At 24.4% G+C, this 18585-nt stretch overlaps 2 protein-coding genes across 2 annotated transcripts; one reads left to right on the top strand and one right to left on the bottom strand.

Moving 5' to 3' along the window:
* Positions 1-6285: 6285 nt before the first annotated feature.
* On the top strand, positions 6286-6783 carry LOC129608121 (enhancer of split mdelta protein-like; the record flags this gene model as incomplete). The annotated part of the gene is made up of 1 exon (XM_055519447.1): positions 6286-6783. A coding segment is annotated over exon 1 (498 nt), but the record flags the coding sequence as incomplete, so codon positions are not given.
* Positions 6784-11355: 4572 nt separating this feature from the next.
* LOC129608120 (enhancer of split mgamma protein-like) lies at positions 11356-11842 on the bottom strand. The gene is given in 2 exon segments (XM_055519446.1): positions 11356-11422; positions 11424-11842. Coding segments are annotated over 2 exon segments (486 nt in total).
* Positions 11843-18585: the final 6743 nt, after the last annotated feature.

Raw genomic sequence — 18585 nt, 5'->3', positions numbered from 1 at the left:
AAAATCAATTTCGAAACTTGAATTTCTTCTATAATGAAAATCAAAATATTTTTCAATAAAATCCTATTACTTCAAATGAAACAACGAACAACATATGAGTGATTATTCAAAAAAATATTGAAATTTTCAGTGTAGAATTTCAATATAATAGAGTATTTTCGATAATTTAGTTTTAATTTCGAACTTAATATAAAACACGTTTGATAATTATCGAATATGTTCATAATTTACTATCATTTCAAGTGATGCATCTAAAAGGATATAGGTGTATATATATATATATATATATAATTTTTTGTGTTGTATACATATTAAGTTATATTAAATGTATAGATTAAGATTTGCCAAAAGTTGAGATTATAATTTTCAATTAAAAATAATATATTTAAATAATAGATTAAGATTAATATATAGTATATATTTCTTAAAATAATTCAACAAAAATATTAAATTTTTTTATAAAAAAAAAATATAAACTCAGCACAAAATAGATATTATTTATATTATAATTTTTTTTTTCTTTCATATTTTAAAAACAACCATTTGTTTTTTTTTGTATATTAATTTAAGAAATTTTATGAAAACGTTTAAAATAATAAAAGCAAAAAAAAAAAATAAATAATTATATATGAAAAAGTTATTAATTGCACTTTTAAGAAAATTTATTCATTTATAAATGATTTTAATGTTAAAAAATGTAAAAGAACAAAAAAACCAACAAATTATGAGACGAAAAATATAAAAAAAAAAATTTATCATAATTATATCGTGTTTGTGTATACTATGCACCTTCTCACAAATTGTAGATTGGTGCTAGTGCACAAATTATATATATATATATAAATATATAAAGAGATTTAAATTAAATTTGCATATTAATTGTGAATGTAAATGTGTTAAATAATTAAAAAACAAAAAAAAAAAAAAGAAAATTACGAAAAAAAAAAAAACCAAATAAATAAATAAATGGAAAATTTTATTTTTAAAATATTAAAAAAAAATTTTTTTATTTTTCTTTTAGAACCGCTTCCTTGAAAATCTTAAAGGATGAAAAAATATAACATGTATCTTGAAGGTTATGAATTTTAGCATTATTCTTATTCCTGTGCTTAATAATAAAGTCTTAATAATAATAAAATTTTAGCAATTGTGGATAATATTGCAAAATAGTTTTTCTTAAATTGGAAATAATGACTCGATTGAGACTATTACTAATCCGATATCAAATACAAAATATTTTAATTAAATTTTCTTTAGAGCTGATTTTGTTAACGCAAATATATAATTGGATATGATGCTAATAACGGTGGTCACAAAGTATAAAATAATTTGTTCTTTTTTATAAATTGTAAATATTGTAATTGTTTATTATGTATAAGAAATATGTATGTAAATTTATATATGTAATATGTATGTATGCATGCGTACATAATTAAGAAATTAAGTAAAAATGAGTATTTTTACTTAATTTCGTGCGCAATATACGCATTTTGTCCAAGCCGATTTTCTAATGTGAAGAAATTTAGAAATATTTTTAGAAAATTATCAATTGATTTTGTAAAATTCTTTAGAAATATGTATTAATAAGCCTGTTAGTCAGAAAAGATTTCTTAATTATAAATATTTGCTATATTCCGTTGATTTCAAGAAACAACAAAAGCAAAAATTCTATGAATTCTAAAATTCAAGAAATAGACAGATCTGTGTGGGCATGCATAGTGAAGGAAATTTAATTTTTTGCACTAGTTCATATTGTCGAACTTACAGTAAACATGTAATAGGAATATGCGTCCAATATTTTACTAAATCATTTTATATTGCATATTATTAGGCGTTAAAAGAAAATTTTATTTCCTTCTCCTGGATTTTAATTAAGAAAGAATAAAAAAATTGCCCCCCTTGTACAAATCTAAAATCTACAATGAAAAAATAAAAATAATTGGGCCACGTAATTATTTGTAAAGAGAATTTTGTTTGAAAAAAAAACCACCAACACTATATTCATTGATAATATTCAATTTCTGCACGGTAACCACTGTCGTAATTAATAAATGTAAAAAAAAAAACAATTTTTTTTGCATAAAAACAACAGTAACCAGTAAGCTTAATCCAATCATATTATATCAAATTTCTTATGTAACTCATACGATTGATTCATTCATAATGAATATTTTGGTTATTAATGAATTAAAAAGTATAAACAAGCAAATGTTTTTTTTTTGCGATTTTATGTGTAACTAAGATTCTAAATTTTTTTTTCATAACTTGCCATTTTTATTTTACTTTTTTTCTTCTTTCAAAATAATACCAATCTCTTCCTTATAACCACCTCTATCTATACCTTTTAAACATTTTTCCTTACAATTAGAACTCAATCCTTTAACAACACGTAAAGAAAAGAAGATTGCACAAAAAAATCAAATTAAAGGAGAACAATATGCATATAAGAAAAAACAGAAAGAAAACAATTATTGCCCCTTGAACAATATCTGTACGATATAAATATATCACATTGTCATCTAGAAAGAGGACCCATCATTTTTTCGCACAAAATCGTTCGTTTGTTGTGTTTTTGTTCTTGTAATCAGAAATCTAAAATTCAATTTAAAAAGTAAAAAATTATATGAAAAAAAAAAAATTTCTTTAAAATTTAAAAACAATCAAAAGACGGAACCAAATGAAATTTTTATCGTATCCATTTAGTAAAAGAGCACACTGAAACTGTATAAAACCAAAGCACAACACAAAACAACAAAAAAAAAACAACAACGACAATTCAACCCAAACCATATAAAACCAACTAAAGAGAAATGAGCGTAACAGCTGCAACTTATTTTTCATTTAACAACAAAAAAAAAATTATTTTAATAATAACAGCAGTAAAAAAAACAACAAAAAATGAAAAAAAAAACGCATTTGAGTGCGCAGGTGACTCTTTTCGATGTGGGAATTCCTTCAGAGAAGTTTCTCACGATCTGATCTGATGCCTATAATACTATACCACTTACATACATTACATTACTTTATTATGCTTGCGCACATACATAACTATACACTCCCTTTCTATATAAGGTCCTTTCCTTATATTTATTTATACAATTATAATTCTATATGTCACTAATATTATTGTAAGTATAATAAGAATTATAACAACAATTGCAACAAAAAAAAAAAATAAATAAAATATTAGCAACTTTATATAAGCAGCAGTCAGTCAGTCAGTCAGCCATCCAGTCAATTCAGTTATTGTATATGCATGAGTATTTACCATGAGGAAAATAAGAAACCAATTCATGATGAATTCCGCTATACTATGTAGATATAATAATAATAATTTCGTTTTCGTATTACTATACAACCGTTTTCCATTAAGAACATTCAAGTAAGCGCACACACAGTTCAAGAGCATAACGAACTATATAATATGTATAAAAAATAAAATAAATGTAAATTAAATACGGAAGACGATAATGTTACAATAGCAGTATTTACGATGATCATAAGCCATAATATAAAAAGAAAAAGAAAACAAAAACCAAAAGAAAACAAGAAAACTGAAAACAAACCCAAAGTAATGTTGAACTCTTAAGGTACGTTCTTTTTAAAGTAAAAATGAAGGGAATATATAAAGAGGGACGCGGTGTTGAAATTAAGAAAATTATATTAAGGGTAATATTTGTATAAAAATGTGTGTATGTATGTATGTATATAGGAAGATATGCACGAGCATGGAAACGGATCAAAAATGTTGATCGTCATTTCGGTATTATTTCGTTTTTTCTTATGTTATTCGTTTATTCGACTTGAAATGCATTCACAATGAGAATGAGAGAGGAAAACAAAATACACCAATACATTTAAATATCAAGTTTGAATGAATATGAGAGACTGCATAATTTACGTTCAGTATTGTTGTTATTTTTTTTTCTTCTGAATTAATTTTGTACTGAAATATTATTTTTGATGTCTGTCGTCTTATAAGAAGGAAATTGACTCTAACTCTCAAATCAATTGATCTTAATGCATGAAAGCATGCGTTTTTTTATATGTACATGTGTTGTTTACATCATTTTTTTCTCTTTTTATTTTTAGTATGCATTTTTCTATTCGTATATACATTACGGATAAATGAGGGTGCGCTCATTTAATATATTTATTTATATATTGGTAGCAAGTTTTATTCCCGTGATCGGTACGTGGAAAATTTACGTACATTTGAAAAAAAAAAATAAACATACCTTTTATTGAGAAAGAAATTTTTTTTTGTTTTTGTATTTTATATGTGTTGTTGAATTGTTACTACTCTAAGGTAGCTTAAGTATACAATATATATGAATATAGTGTACAATAATCGTGCCTAGGTCGTGCTCTCATTTCCTAATTTATAATTTTAGTATAGGTGAGCTATATGTAAATGAATATGCGAGCGAATAATATTGAATATGTTAGTAGATATGTGTATTGTTGTAAAAATTATAAAAAGAAAAAAAAATTTTAATTATGTAAAACTATGATTTCTTAAAGGAAATGACAAGAAAATAAAATAAAAATAAAGAATAAGAAAATAAGTTGTTTATTGCAGAACACGCGATTTTTTATTCTTGCTAGTAATTTAAAATGATATATATATGAAAAGGGAGTTAGTATATATATACTGATTTAAGTTAAGGTAAAGTGGGGGCATATTTTAATCAAAATTTTTTTGTTGATTAACAAGTATGATATCACAACCTTGTTCTAAGGGTGCTTCAATTTCAAAATTTATTCAACGTTCTAATGAGGCAAGGAACTATATAACAAATATTGCAACTATATATTGTAGTAATACCATTTATGATTATATAAAATTTATTGCGAATGATGTTAGAAATATTATTTTCTTTTTCAATTTGAAATTAATGATTGAATAAGAATTAAAGTCCCGGCTTCTATGTGATTTTAATTTCAGCCAGATGGAGAGGGGTTGATATCACATATTATGATTTTCTTCTAAATAAAGACACTTTGTTGTACTCTGGAATGAAGAGAAAAAAAATTGAGTGAAAAATAGAACTCTACTGAATTTTAAAAGACATTCATTATCAGAGTTGTTAATAACATGAAATAATTTTAATTTTTGGAATATTTAGATATATTCCAAAATTCATGAATTTTATGAAAATATTCCAAATGCGTAAATTTTTAATTTTGTGAGTCACATATAAGTCTGTTATAGTTCTACTGAAACCCCTACGAAAGTTTCAATAAAACGCTTTTCTTTAAAATAATTTGGCCTAGTAAGCAGTTATTATAATTTTGACAATGCAAAATTTTCTCATATTTACTAATAAATATTTTCATCAAAAAATTCTTCAAAAATATTTATTTTTTTTTTGTACATAATTAAAAAAATTCATCCTAATTTTACCCTATTTACCCTACAAATATTGATAACGTTCAATAACCGTTAATGTTGTAGAGTAAAAAAAAAACCTATAATAAATGTCCTTGTCATTTATATAAAACAAACCATTTTTCATCAAAGATCTCTCTATCCAGTTTATTAATATAAACATGTTTTCAACATAAGGAATGAGCCAACTACACGATCATTTTATACTCTTAAGAAAATTATATTGTAAATGCATAAATAAAGAATAAGAAGAAAAAAATTAATTCTCTTTGATTTTCATTGTGCATAATATCCAAAGTAAAATCATTGATCATAACAGTATATCAAAGCAACAGCAGTAAAAAAAGAGAAGAGCGTAAGTAGCGTAAACTAGAATTGAGAGTAGCACACGAAAGGTTGTTTTCTATGTGTTAGTGATTTTCATTATTACAAGGTATAAAAATAATATAAGTGAGTGCTCGGGCTCACACAATCAAAAATGTACCTGTGCACTGTATATATACCATAGTATTAATAAAGTAAAAATCTTCATTTCATTCCTATACATGAAATACAATTACATATTTATTATTTTAATTTAATATACATACAGGTTTGTATGAATGTATGATGTGAGTGTGTAAATATAGTAAGTACACTTTACACTATTGGGGGATGATTTATACTTTCTTGATCTCTCATCATAATATTGTGCATTAATTTTTTAATACAAAAAGGGTCGTCTTACATTTAAAGAAATCATTTTCATTTTAAAATTACGTGCGTGAACATCATTTAAAAAAATAAGAACACTAAAATTAATACGATAAATTGAAAACCAATTACATTAAATTAATAAAAATAATTATTTTTTTTAATATTTTAATAAATTGAAATAAAAATTTGATTATAAAATGCGTAATACGGTAATTGAAAATCATAATGGGCAATTAATGTCTAAAACTCAACATTATCGTAAAGTAACAAAACCATTATTAGAACGTAAACGTCGTGCTCGCATGAATCACTATTTAGATGAATTAAAAAATTTAATTGTTGAAACAATGGAAGCACAAGGTGAACATATTACTAAATTAGAAAAAGCTGATATATTAGAAATGACAGTCACCTATTTAAAAAGTAAAAGTCAATTTAATTCATCACAAAATAATATTAATTCAATTATAAATCAAAATAATTCAATAAATCCAGAAAAATTTCGTGCCGGTTATACACAAGCTGCATATGAAGTATCAAAAGTATTTGCTTCAGTACCTGGTTTAGATGTTGATTTTGGTACAAAATTAATGAAACATTTAGGTTATAAATTAAAAGATTTACAACCACCACAATCTATATTAAATACATCATCATCTACACCACCATTATCACAACAAGAAAATTTATCATCAACAAATATTACAAATCAAATATCATTAAATCATCATCATCATTCACAACAAATTAATAGATCATCATCTCCAATATTAAATAATAATATAAATCGATTTGAATTAATTGATAAATCAAAAATAAATTTAATGGAACAAGAAAGAAATGAAAATTTTAATAATATTAAAAATAATAATAGTAATAGTAATAACATTGTTATAGCAATAACAACACCACCACAATCACCAAATTCAATTATAAATAATAATTGTCGTCCCACTGTTTTATTTTCTAATATTAAAAATGATAATCAAATGAAAAATATTTCAAAAACTGATAAACAATTTGATGTAGAAGAAAATCAACAAAATTCTGGAGATGTTTGGCGTCCTTGGTAAATTTTCCATAATTTTAATATTTTATATATATTTACTATAGCTTTTCATAATGTAAAAATTAAAAAAAAATAATAAAATTGTCTTCCTTATTGTTTTTATTCTATAAAAGTTCAAATATTTTATAATGACAAAATCATCAATTAAATTTAAAAATATTTTTCGATTTTAGAATAGAAACTTATAAACGATCTCATTAATTTTTTAATTTTAAGAATTTTTTTATAATTTTACCATTTAGATTTTTGTACTTTTCATTTAATAATCACTACTTAGATATTAAGAGATCATTGAAACCAGTGTGAATATTTTTAAAATGTTTTTATTATTAGAAAAAGAGAAAAAAAGAAATTATTAAATTGACTTTTTTTTTTTTGTAAGAAACAAAGCGAAAAGAAGCTTTAATTTTTTTTAGATTTTAATTATTTTTTTTTTTAATTTAAGTAATAATTTTGAATTTTTACGATTAATCATAAGAATTGCATTTATAAGGGTTAAATGGCCAGCTCTTATACAAAAGTATTTAAGGAAATTAAAATTTATTTCAAATACAAAATTTTTGTTATATTAAGCAAAAATTAGTTAAAAATTAAATTTATTCAAACAACATTAATCGAAAATGGGATTTCCAAGTATGTAAAAAAACACAACGAACTAGTTTTTTGAGTGGCGCTAGTGTGTAAATTTTTTAATTTAAAACATTGCCACTCAAAAATATTAGCTCTGCTTTGTGTAATTACAAAATTTGACTACTGTGTTATACAATTTATGAAATTTATGTGTTATACAATTTATAAAACAAAATTCATGAAATTTTCATGTTCATTTCAAAATAATTATTGAATACGAGTGGATTTTTAAGTGTTATACCAGAATTAATACAAATAATTTATTTTTGTTGTAAATCATGCATTAATTTTGAATAAGAAAATAAAATTTTTAAAAATTATTCAATTTCCACTCACATAAATAGTTCAAAACAACCAATACAACCAATATTTTATAGTTCTTATGCTGCTCAATTTTTTGAAATGCAAATTTTTTTTCAAGAACTGAGTAATTTTGAAAAATTAATTGTACCGACGGCAGATTTTATTCAAATTTATTAATTTTTTTTTTGAAAATGAAATTTATGATTTTGAAAAATTTTAAGAAAATACTTGGGAATTTTAATTAATTCCAATTATACTTGGGAATAAATTATTTTCAAATACATTTTTTTTTTTTTTGGAAAAAAAAATAACAATTAATTTTGTGAAAAGTTTTTAAAGCTTTATTAGTTTTTTAAGAAAATACCAATACCAAATTATTTTTGGTACACCATACAAAATCATGATTACAAAAATAATGTCTTTCCATTTTTACATAAGTATTTTATAATTTTTTTATATATTTTAGATGTAAGTTTTAATTTAAACGGAATATGTATGTATGTCAACATTTGAATCCCAATGAAAATTGATGTTGACTAGATTTGTTTTAATTAGGTTTTGTGATAGGTCTGTGATATTAATACCATTTATTTTTTTTATATATGTATGTAAATTTATAAATGTACATCGGATATTTCGTAAAATTATAACAAAATATTAACAAAATTTTTTTGTTTTTGCACAATTTTCTATAATATTTTTTAAATTTTAACAAAGATAAATTTGATAATTTTTTGATTTGATCTCATTAATTGCACTTTTTAATTTTTTTTGATTTTATATTCAACATTAATAAAAAAGTCGAAAATTAATAATAAATAAATAAATAAAAAATGTGTGTTTTTTTTGTATACTATTAAAAATAATATTGAATAAAAAAAAACTATTGTTTTTCATTTAATTAATTTGTAAACAAGAAAAATTTTTAATTTATTTTAGGTTCTGTCATTACAATGTTAAAATAAGAAATGTTAATTGGAAGTTAGAAGTTACGATCATGCATAATTTATTTACCGAGGCGAGCGCTTTTATTGTAAATTATTGCTCATAAACAAGTTGATTCCATATTACGTACTTTACAGTATTTCTAAGCTAGACTTGTCCCAAACAACTCCTGAGGATTACAATCAAATCTTTCGAATTCAACGCTTTGAATTAAATTCAATATTAAATAACTAAATCAAACTACATTTTATACGAAACAATATTTAATTAATTGAATTTGAAAACAATTATTAATTACAAAAAAATCTTACTCAAAAAATATTTTTTTTGGATTTAACAGTGACCTACAGTAAATTTACTCTGGGATTTAAAAATAACCTTACTGGTTGTTGTAAAGGGATGTGTACGAGATCACTTCATATTTCAACTCCTAAATTGCTCCTCAAATTTTAATTTCAAACATTTATCAAATATATGCTCAAATTCTGCTCTTAATTTTAAAAAATACTCGTATGTCTGCCGTCGGATTTTTGAAAAAAAAAAAAATTATATAATTTTTATTTTTATATCTTATTTAATTCTAATAATAAAAATTCTTATGCGGGTCTTAGAACAATAAGTAAATTTACAATTTAAGGTTAACCTGAAATTTGCAAAATATCGATTAAAATGATGTTCTGATCAGAGCTCAAGAGTTAAATTAGAGCGCAAAATTTTGTGTTTTAAATAAAATTTTAATTTTTCTTTGTACTTAAATAAAATTTTATAAATACATGTGTTTTACATATTAGTGTGTTCCTTAAATGCAATATAAATTTATAAAATTTTACAGCACCTGTTTTAATTTAAAAATTTTAATTTGTACTGTAAATTTTTACTATGCGTAACCTAAAAGTATGCAATTAATTTTCTAACAATTTTTAATTCATACGTACTCTGTTCCTTCATATTAAATTTTCTCTATTGACAACGAAACACATAAACACTATAATGTATGTATTAAACAATCTCTTGAATTAGCCAATTACTTTACATATCCTTTGAAAATTTTGGAAGCTTTATATTATATTTTCCAGTTCATTTAAAAATCTCACTGGTATTAAATTACTTTTGTAGATATTTTGGAAATTTTATACCATAATTTCGATGATAAATAATTAGTAAGGTAAAAATATTTACAAACAGTTTTTTAGCAAAAAAAAAAAAAATATAGGAGTTTTAAAATTTAAAGTAAAAGGACGGAATTTAACGAGCGTTGAAGAGGGTTAATAATTAATATGCACCTCTATAATATTTGGGTATATGAAACAGAGAATTTATTTTCACAATATTCACGTAGTCTAGGTTCAAATGGAGATTGAATTAAGATGGAAGGTACCATTTATTTGTCTTAATTTTGATAGCAAATTATATAATTACATAATAATATTAATTAAAACTGGATCTTAATTCCTGAATTAGTAGCAATTGCCCTTCACATCCTCTTGCTAAAAATTGTTCAGCGGCATTTGTTTTATTGAAAAAATTAAATTTCGCGCTCTTTTTCCACAAACCAAAGCAATTAACTTTAAGAAGAAATTCTAATATTTGATTTTTATTTGAGAAATGCCTGATTAAAGCGTTTCTCTAATTGAATCTCATCCTGGAAATAAAATTTTGAAAAATTAAAATTCTACATTTTAAATAATTTTATTTTTATTTTATTTTGAAAATCTTAATATTTATGAAAAATTAATTTATATCACAAAATTCAATGGTACAAAATATTAAAGCTCATATATTTGTGTTTTAATAAAATTATTAAAAATTTATTCCATTACAAGAAAAAAAAAAATATTATTAAACTTAACAATAATTATTGGGAAGACACTCTTGTGATTTTTCGATTTTATTTCTTTAACAATTTAAAAGCTATTTTTCTACTTCAAAAGCAATACAACAACAAATTTGAAAAAACGTGAATGAAATTGTTTTCTTGTTCTTTTCCAACTTCACCATGGCCTCCAGACATTATCCTCTGATTCTTGTTGTATTTTATTACCGTTAATACAATTTATATTTTCTGATTTTGTTGTTATTGAATCACAATGAATATTTGATTTTGGACTTTGTGAATAATTTGAAACTGGTGATAACTGTACTGAATATGATCCATATAAAATATTATTTCGTATAGAAGAATTTGTTGGTGATAATGATGATGGTGTTGTTGTTGTTTGCATATTTTGAATTTGTCCTCCACAATTAATTGTTATCGGATGATGTATTGGAATTGGAATTTTTAAATTTGCTGTATTTAATGGTATTTGTGTTTTTGATATTAAAGCTGTTGTTGATGATTCAATTGGTGATATTGTTGCTGATGTTGTTGTTGTTGCTGTTGTTGTTGATTGTAATTGATTTAAACGTTTACCTAAATGTGTCATTAATTTTGTACCAAATGTTATATTAATACCAGGTAAATTTGCTAAATTTCTTGATATTTCATTAGCAGCATATATAAAACCGGAACGAAAACCTTCAGCTTGACTTAATGTTGTATTTGTTTGTTGAAAATAATTTTCTAATCCTAATTTACGTTTTTGTCTTAATTTTTGTAAATGTTGTACTGTTAATTCTAAAATATCAGCTTTTTCTAAACGTGTAACATGTTCACCTTCTGATTCTAATGTTGCAACCATTAAATCTTTTAATTCATCTAAACATTTATTGATACGAGCACGTCGCTTACGTTCAAGCATCGGTTTCATAACTTTACGATATTGATATGTTTTTGACATTTCATGTATTTGCATTGTAGCCGCCATTATTTAATTATATAGAATTTTTAATTTTATAAAATAATTAAATTTTTTTGAATAGAGCGACGTTAACTCTAGAAAATTTCAACTTAAAATGATATCAAATCTTACCTTGTAATTTATATTTATAGTTTTTCCGAAAAATTGTAAATGATATTCTAAAAAAACAATAAAAACAAAACAAAAATTTCAAACTTATATGAAACGTTACTAATTTACTATCAGTTAGGATATTGTGTACTACATTTACTTAAGAAAGAAAAAAAAAATGAAAACAAATAAAAATAACAATGTAAAAGGAAAAGAATTGAAAGAACCTATTAAATGGTATAAGTATGTTGTATAATGTAAAGGAAAAAATTCCCATAGTTTTCAACCCCAATCTAAGAACTTTATTGGAATCTCTCAACTGTGTCGTCATTTAATTTTCAGTTTTTTATTATAATAAATACAAAATGTATATGAAACAGAAAATAATTAAAAAGAGGGAAAGAAGTCGAAGTATAAAGGGATCAAGTAAAGAGCTAGCTGTACATGAACGCACATTCATTACTAAAAACGTTTTATTCTCTTCCCTATATTTTCGTATAAAAACAAAAAAAAAAAAAATAAAATTTTTCCCGTTTTATTCTCTTCATCAAATGCCATGCCATGCACACATAATTTTCTCTTGTTGTTTTAATATTTTTGTAATTTTATAAGATCCTTTTTTTCTCCTCAATGTACACACATATTAAGTTAATAAATAGTACGGTAAAAAGTAAAACAATGTAAACTGCAAAATAAGAAAAAAAAAACAAGAACAATTTTTATTATTTTTTTTGTTTTTGTATTTTTTTTTCTACTTTCTTATTCTTATACTTGTCCTTTTGTAATACTCAAGGAGGCGACCCTTTTCCCTCTCTATTTCTGATATTATTTTACTTTTTTTATTTTTTATTTTTGTTATTTTTTGTTAAATATAATTTTTATTGTTATAAATTTTTTAATCTATATAGTGTTGCACACGTACAGTATATTATTTTCATTGTTGGCTTTTGTATTTTAAAGAAATTCTGAATAAAACATAAGTTATTTGTTATAATATGAACGAGTTCATTATTTTAGGGTTGCCAATATGTTTTTTATATACTTGTGGAGAGTATATATATATATATATAGTTTCAGTATTCACATAGTATGCAATTATAATAGCAACACAATTTATTTTATTATTTAGTATTTTTAAAATCAAGGACGGGCTTTGGTATATTGTATAGTTTCTAAATTTTATGGATTCAATATAGACTTTCAAAAACGATATTGTACAGTATACGATATCTATGTTCTAGAGTAGTGTTTGGTCTGCTTTTCTGAGCAAATATAAAAGTAGTAAACCTGCATTGTATTAAGTAATTATTAATTTAGTTACAAAATTAAGACAAAATTATATTTAAGCGAATATAAGATTGGAAGAAAAATCATATGTATGTTGTGTAACAGATGACTGTAATTACCCAAAATTGGACAAAAAATATAGGCTACTGCTGTAAATTTATTAAATTATTAATTATTCTGTAAATTTACAGAATGAGCTTTAGCGTCTGGAAGTTCATAAAAAACATCAGTTGTAGAAGAAAAATTGTTGGGTTTACGGTCAAGCGAAATATATATTCATTACTTTGACAAAACTAAAAGCCGAACTGGAGCATGTGTAAGGAAGCAAAATATCCAGAACTAAGTATATCGCTTAATTCTTCAGAACTAAGTATGTCTTATTTTGAGAACATCTCAAATTATTCAAAGTCAAAGAACATCTAAATTATTCTTATGATATATGGTATAATTTTATCTTCTATGAAGATTCCAAATACAAGCTTCATGTTGACAATGACCGCATCCAATGGTATGAAGGAAAACCGACGAATTTCTTAAAACTAAAAACAGAAAGCATTAAAGAATTACCTTATAAAACTATTTTCAATCGCTTCGAATATATTTTCATAACGCATTGTATAATCTGGTAACTCTAAAATATATACATTGAAAATAATCTTTTATTATTTTGATGACGAAATTCTTAAACATTATAAAATGAAGGAAATGTTTGCTTTTATAATATACAAGAAAAAGGAGACTTCATATTGTATGTACACATTTAAATTATTATTATTTTGTATAACATATTTCATATGGTGAATTTTTCTATATACAAGTAATTGTGTGTATATACTCGTAGCTATATGTGTATTGGAATTTTAAGAAATAAGATATAAATATGCGTGTATACTGAAATTTATTCTTATAATATAAAAAAAATACACATACATATATTCATACATATGCCATACATATATATTAACATTTTAGCTACCGTGGGAAACACTTTGGAAGTTGGTTTCTCACACGATTAGGAACTCTTTAACAAAATGAAAAAAAATAGAAAAAAAAAAAATTCAATTCTGTTTCTTTTTTTTTTTTTCATTTTGGGATCAATTTGCCCACCTGCCATAGATGAGGCTTTTAAGATCGTAATACGGTTTGAATATTTATTTTGGTCAAAATTGTATACGCTTATGGCTTTTTGAATTTTTAACTTATATTTTTTTTTTTTTTGATTTTTGCATTTCTTTTGATTATTTTCAATTTGGGTCCTGAAGGATTTTCTGTTATACTTATATTTTGAACTTTAATAACGATTTATGAATGCTAAATGCATAATATTATAACGTAGATCTTGATTTTTTTTTATGTATATCGAGTTTGGGTTAGAAAATGCAAAATTAAAATGCATTGTCAGGCAGCTGCCTTGATGCCAGGCTTAATGTTTCTGATCATATATTGATCGACACGGATATATTGTAATACTTTTTTGTTTGAATGATGATAAGGACGATATTTTTTTTTTGAAAAGATGCGATAAAAATAAAGGAATCAAATCAAAAAAGAGAAATGAAAAAGGAAGAAAGGTATTTTAAAAATAAGGTACAAAAAAGAAGAAGGAAAATAATTACAAAGATTTTTACTTTCTTTCGATGGGAAGAAAATTTTTTTTTTTATATTAATTTTATTTTTTATTTTGTGGGTCAATAAATTTTACAATGTTTTTGTTGTGGATTGTAATTGAAATCCTTTTTTTTTCGTATCTGTTTACTTTTCATTTACCTGGTCATTTTAAAAAGGATATAGATATAATTAAAAAGGAAATTGAAATTTAATGAAAGGAGTTTTGATATTGTGATGATTATTAGCTTACGAAATGGAAAATGTAGAAAAAAAAAATAATATTTTAAATGAAATGAAAAGTAATTTTGTGTGTACTTTTGGCAGGCTTCTTGAATTACCCTTCAATTCGAGTATAGTTTTCTGATTATCTTTAAATAAATCAAATATGTTTAATATTATTGAAATTTTATTTTATGGAAATTAATTTTAATTATAAAAGAAATATTACGGGTGCGATTTGATGAAAACTCTTTGATTTTTTATCAGTAATAGGAACCTAAAACAAGAGAAGGAATTAATAAATGGGCAAGAGGATGACCGCAATATTTCTCATGTGTAAATGTGCACTGTAAGATTTAATCATAAATTTATTGAATAAAATTAGGAAATTTATGAATTTTATTTAAAATTTCAGATGATATTGAAACATTCCCAAAATTTCGTGTACTCGTAAGAATAGAAAATTTGTTTATGATAATTTAGTAGTTGTGCACATATTGTTATTTTTTTCGAAAAACTTTTATCCGGGTCTGTATTTCCAGGATCTAAGATATTTTTAAAGGATATTATATATAGAAAATTATAGTCGAACAATATTCCGTTTTTAAAATAATTGTTATTAGTTGGAGGTGTAAGTATATCAAAAGTATTCCCAATTTCTTAAAGATTTTTTTGTTTCCACACAAATTTTATAATTACATTTTAGGAACTAAATTGATTTGATTTTGTTTAAATGCTTAAATTAAATTTTATCATCTGATAATAAGAAATTTTTGTATGATGGTATTGAAGAGCAAGAGCATTGGAAAAAATGTAACTGATTTCAAATCAAATTTATGAAAGAATTTAAATAATTGGAAGAAGGTTGGAGGACTTAAACAAAATTTATCAATACCATATAGGCACAAAATACTTTTAAAATAATATTTGAGTTCTCAATATGACGAAATCAAGCAATTTCTAAATTAAAAATTTATGTAAGTAATTAAAAAATTGGTAAAAAATTTATGATTGGCCAATATTTAATAATAACAAATTTCTTATTCCAACTTTTCGAAGACATATGACGTATAGTTTCTAGGACGCAATGCCGCAATAGATATTTGCCTGTTAAAATTTAAACATTAAATTAAATTAAATTTGGAGGAATTTTTAATTTCTTTTTCATTTCATTTTTAAAAATATCCAAAATTAAATACAACAAAAATTTTAACGTTACGGTAATTGACCTAATTTCATAAATTTTAATATTCGCATATATTAAGAGTAGATGTAGTCTTTTAAAGCGAAGTCGACTGATGGAGGCGCGAGTAGAGACATAGAACACACAATATCAAAAGCCCGAGTGGATTTGGAAGGCTGCGGCCGGTGTGGAAGTCTACACAAATAGCAAGGAGTACAAAAATCAGAATATTTGATGCGTGTGTCAAGTCTGTGTTGCTCTATGGAAGTGAGACGTGGCTGGTTTCAAAGAACAAAATGAAAAAATTGCAAGTGTTCGTAAATAGGTGCCTTGGGATTATATGCCGCATCCTCTGGCCCAGAAGAATAATGAATGAGGAGTTGTGGATTCTGACAAAGCAGGAACCAATCTGAGTCCAGATATAAGAAGGAAAAAGTGGAAATGGATAGGCCACATTCTGAGGCGGCCAACAACATCACTGGCGCGCCAGGCCTTAGATTGGAATCCCCAAGGGAGGAGAAATGTGGGGAGACCAAGAACAACGTGGAGAAGAACGGTCAGGGCAGAATGTAAGCGAAGCGGCAAGACATGGTCCGAAGTAAATTTGTCCGAAGAATTGGCGAGGATATGTGGAAGCCCTATATTCCCTAGGGGAATAGAAAGGAGAAAAACAAAAAAAAAATCGAAGTCGAAATTCAGTTAAAAATTTTGAGATTAAATTTTGACAAAGTCAAGTTGCCGAAATATTTGGCATTTTGTCTCTATTTTCATTAAAAATCAGTTGAACATTATGTGCGTATGTAAGTGTGTGTAAATTAATGTAATTAAAAGTGTGTGTAAACTATTGCAATCCCGCAGAATTGCAATAGTTTGGAGTTGGCTAGTGCTGTATGCATAGTATAAAATGCTTAGCCAAGACCAATTAATTATAAATATTATTACAAACTACTACATGACCTGTTTATCAGATACAAAACACAAGCAAACAAATCGCGTAACAAAAATAAACACTCGAAATACAAATGTGGAATACCTGCTTCTTTTCGATTTTTGTCTTAATACAAAAAGGGTTTTAAAATAACAACAAACAGACGGACAGCATTTTATGCTGCTGCAATACAAAATTACAAATCGTACACAAGTAAAAGGAAACAGTTAAAATTTTTTTTTTTATATTAAATTTTAAAGGACCCCTAACTGAGATATTGTAGTTTTCTTTTTATTTTAATTAAAAAGATAGGTAACGTCAAATAATTTCGTTAAATTAACGTAATCTTGCACGTTAAACAAAATTTTGTCACGAATATAAAAACATAAGAAAAGGGGAAAGAAAAGAAAAACTTGTTGATGCAAGAGAAATGATTGCCTTTATTTAAAAAAAGGAAAAATTCTTTACAATAAAAAGGATGCGTCCTTTTTTTTTCTTAGGTGAATCAAAAGGAAAACAAAAAAATGTTGTGTTGTAATCAAAAGGTTTTATTTTATTTCTTTCTTTCTTCTGTTTTGCTTTTGGTCAATATTCTTGGACCGTTTACTGATAATAATTACTTCAGTTTTAAAAGAACACGTGCACTTTTATTATGTTTTGAGTTTAGCTGATCCTTTTAAGATTTTCTTCTTTCATTCAATCAATCAGTGTTTTTATACCCTTTGTACGTGATTATCGCTGTAATTGCATATTTAAAATTTGTTTTTAATTTTATAATGTGAAAATATTTAATGTTAATTCTAAATTAGATGACATCTTGCTCTTGGAGAACTAAAGGTGGATATGAATAGCATGGGATCAAAATACTTAAAGGACGGAAAAGTCCCGAGAAATTTAATTTTAGTGCAGTAAAAGTTACAGTCTCTCCATGCTTACATGTAGTTTGACTTTGAGGATGGCATACCGTTCAATTGTTCTCCAATTAACATCTTGGGTTACCTATTTTAGAAAAAAATTTTAATACCGAAATTCCCAAATTTTAAACAATTAAGTTTTAAGTCCTAACAAACCCTAAATACTGTAAGAGTATTACCATACAACGTGAAACAATTATACCTTAAAGTTAACAGGAATAAACTTGAAAAATATGAAAAAAAAAAAACAAAATTTTAAAATTTTTTTTTTTGGACAATGTGAGGGTTGTCTTTTTTGTGTGCGTTTAAAATCTTTTCGGAGCAACGTTTAGAAAAAAAAAAGTCGAAATTCTTGTACACATCCTGGTTTTTGTTAGCGCGGTCAAAAACCGCATCATAAAAAATTAAATTTTATAAAAATGAAAAAAATAAAAAACCAAAAAGCAATGAAATAATAGAAGACCAGGATTTTTTAATATTTTGTAAATTACCTCGTAAAATTATCTTTGTCAGATCAAAA

This window comes from Condylostylus longicornis, unplaced genomic scaffold, assembly GCF_029603195.1.
Source record: "Condylostylus longicornis isolate FDR11 unplaced genomic scaffold, ASM2960319v2 ptg000030l, whole genome shotgun sequence".
Classification (NCBI taxonomy): domain Eukaryota; kingdom Metazoa; phylum Arthropoda; class Insecta; order Diptera; family Dolichopodidae; genus Condylostylus; species Condylostylus longicornis.
This window is presented reverse-complemented; position numbering and strand designations above follow the sequence as displayed.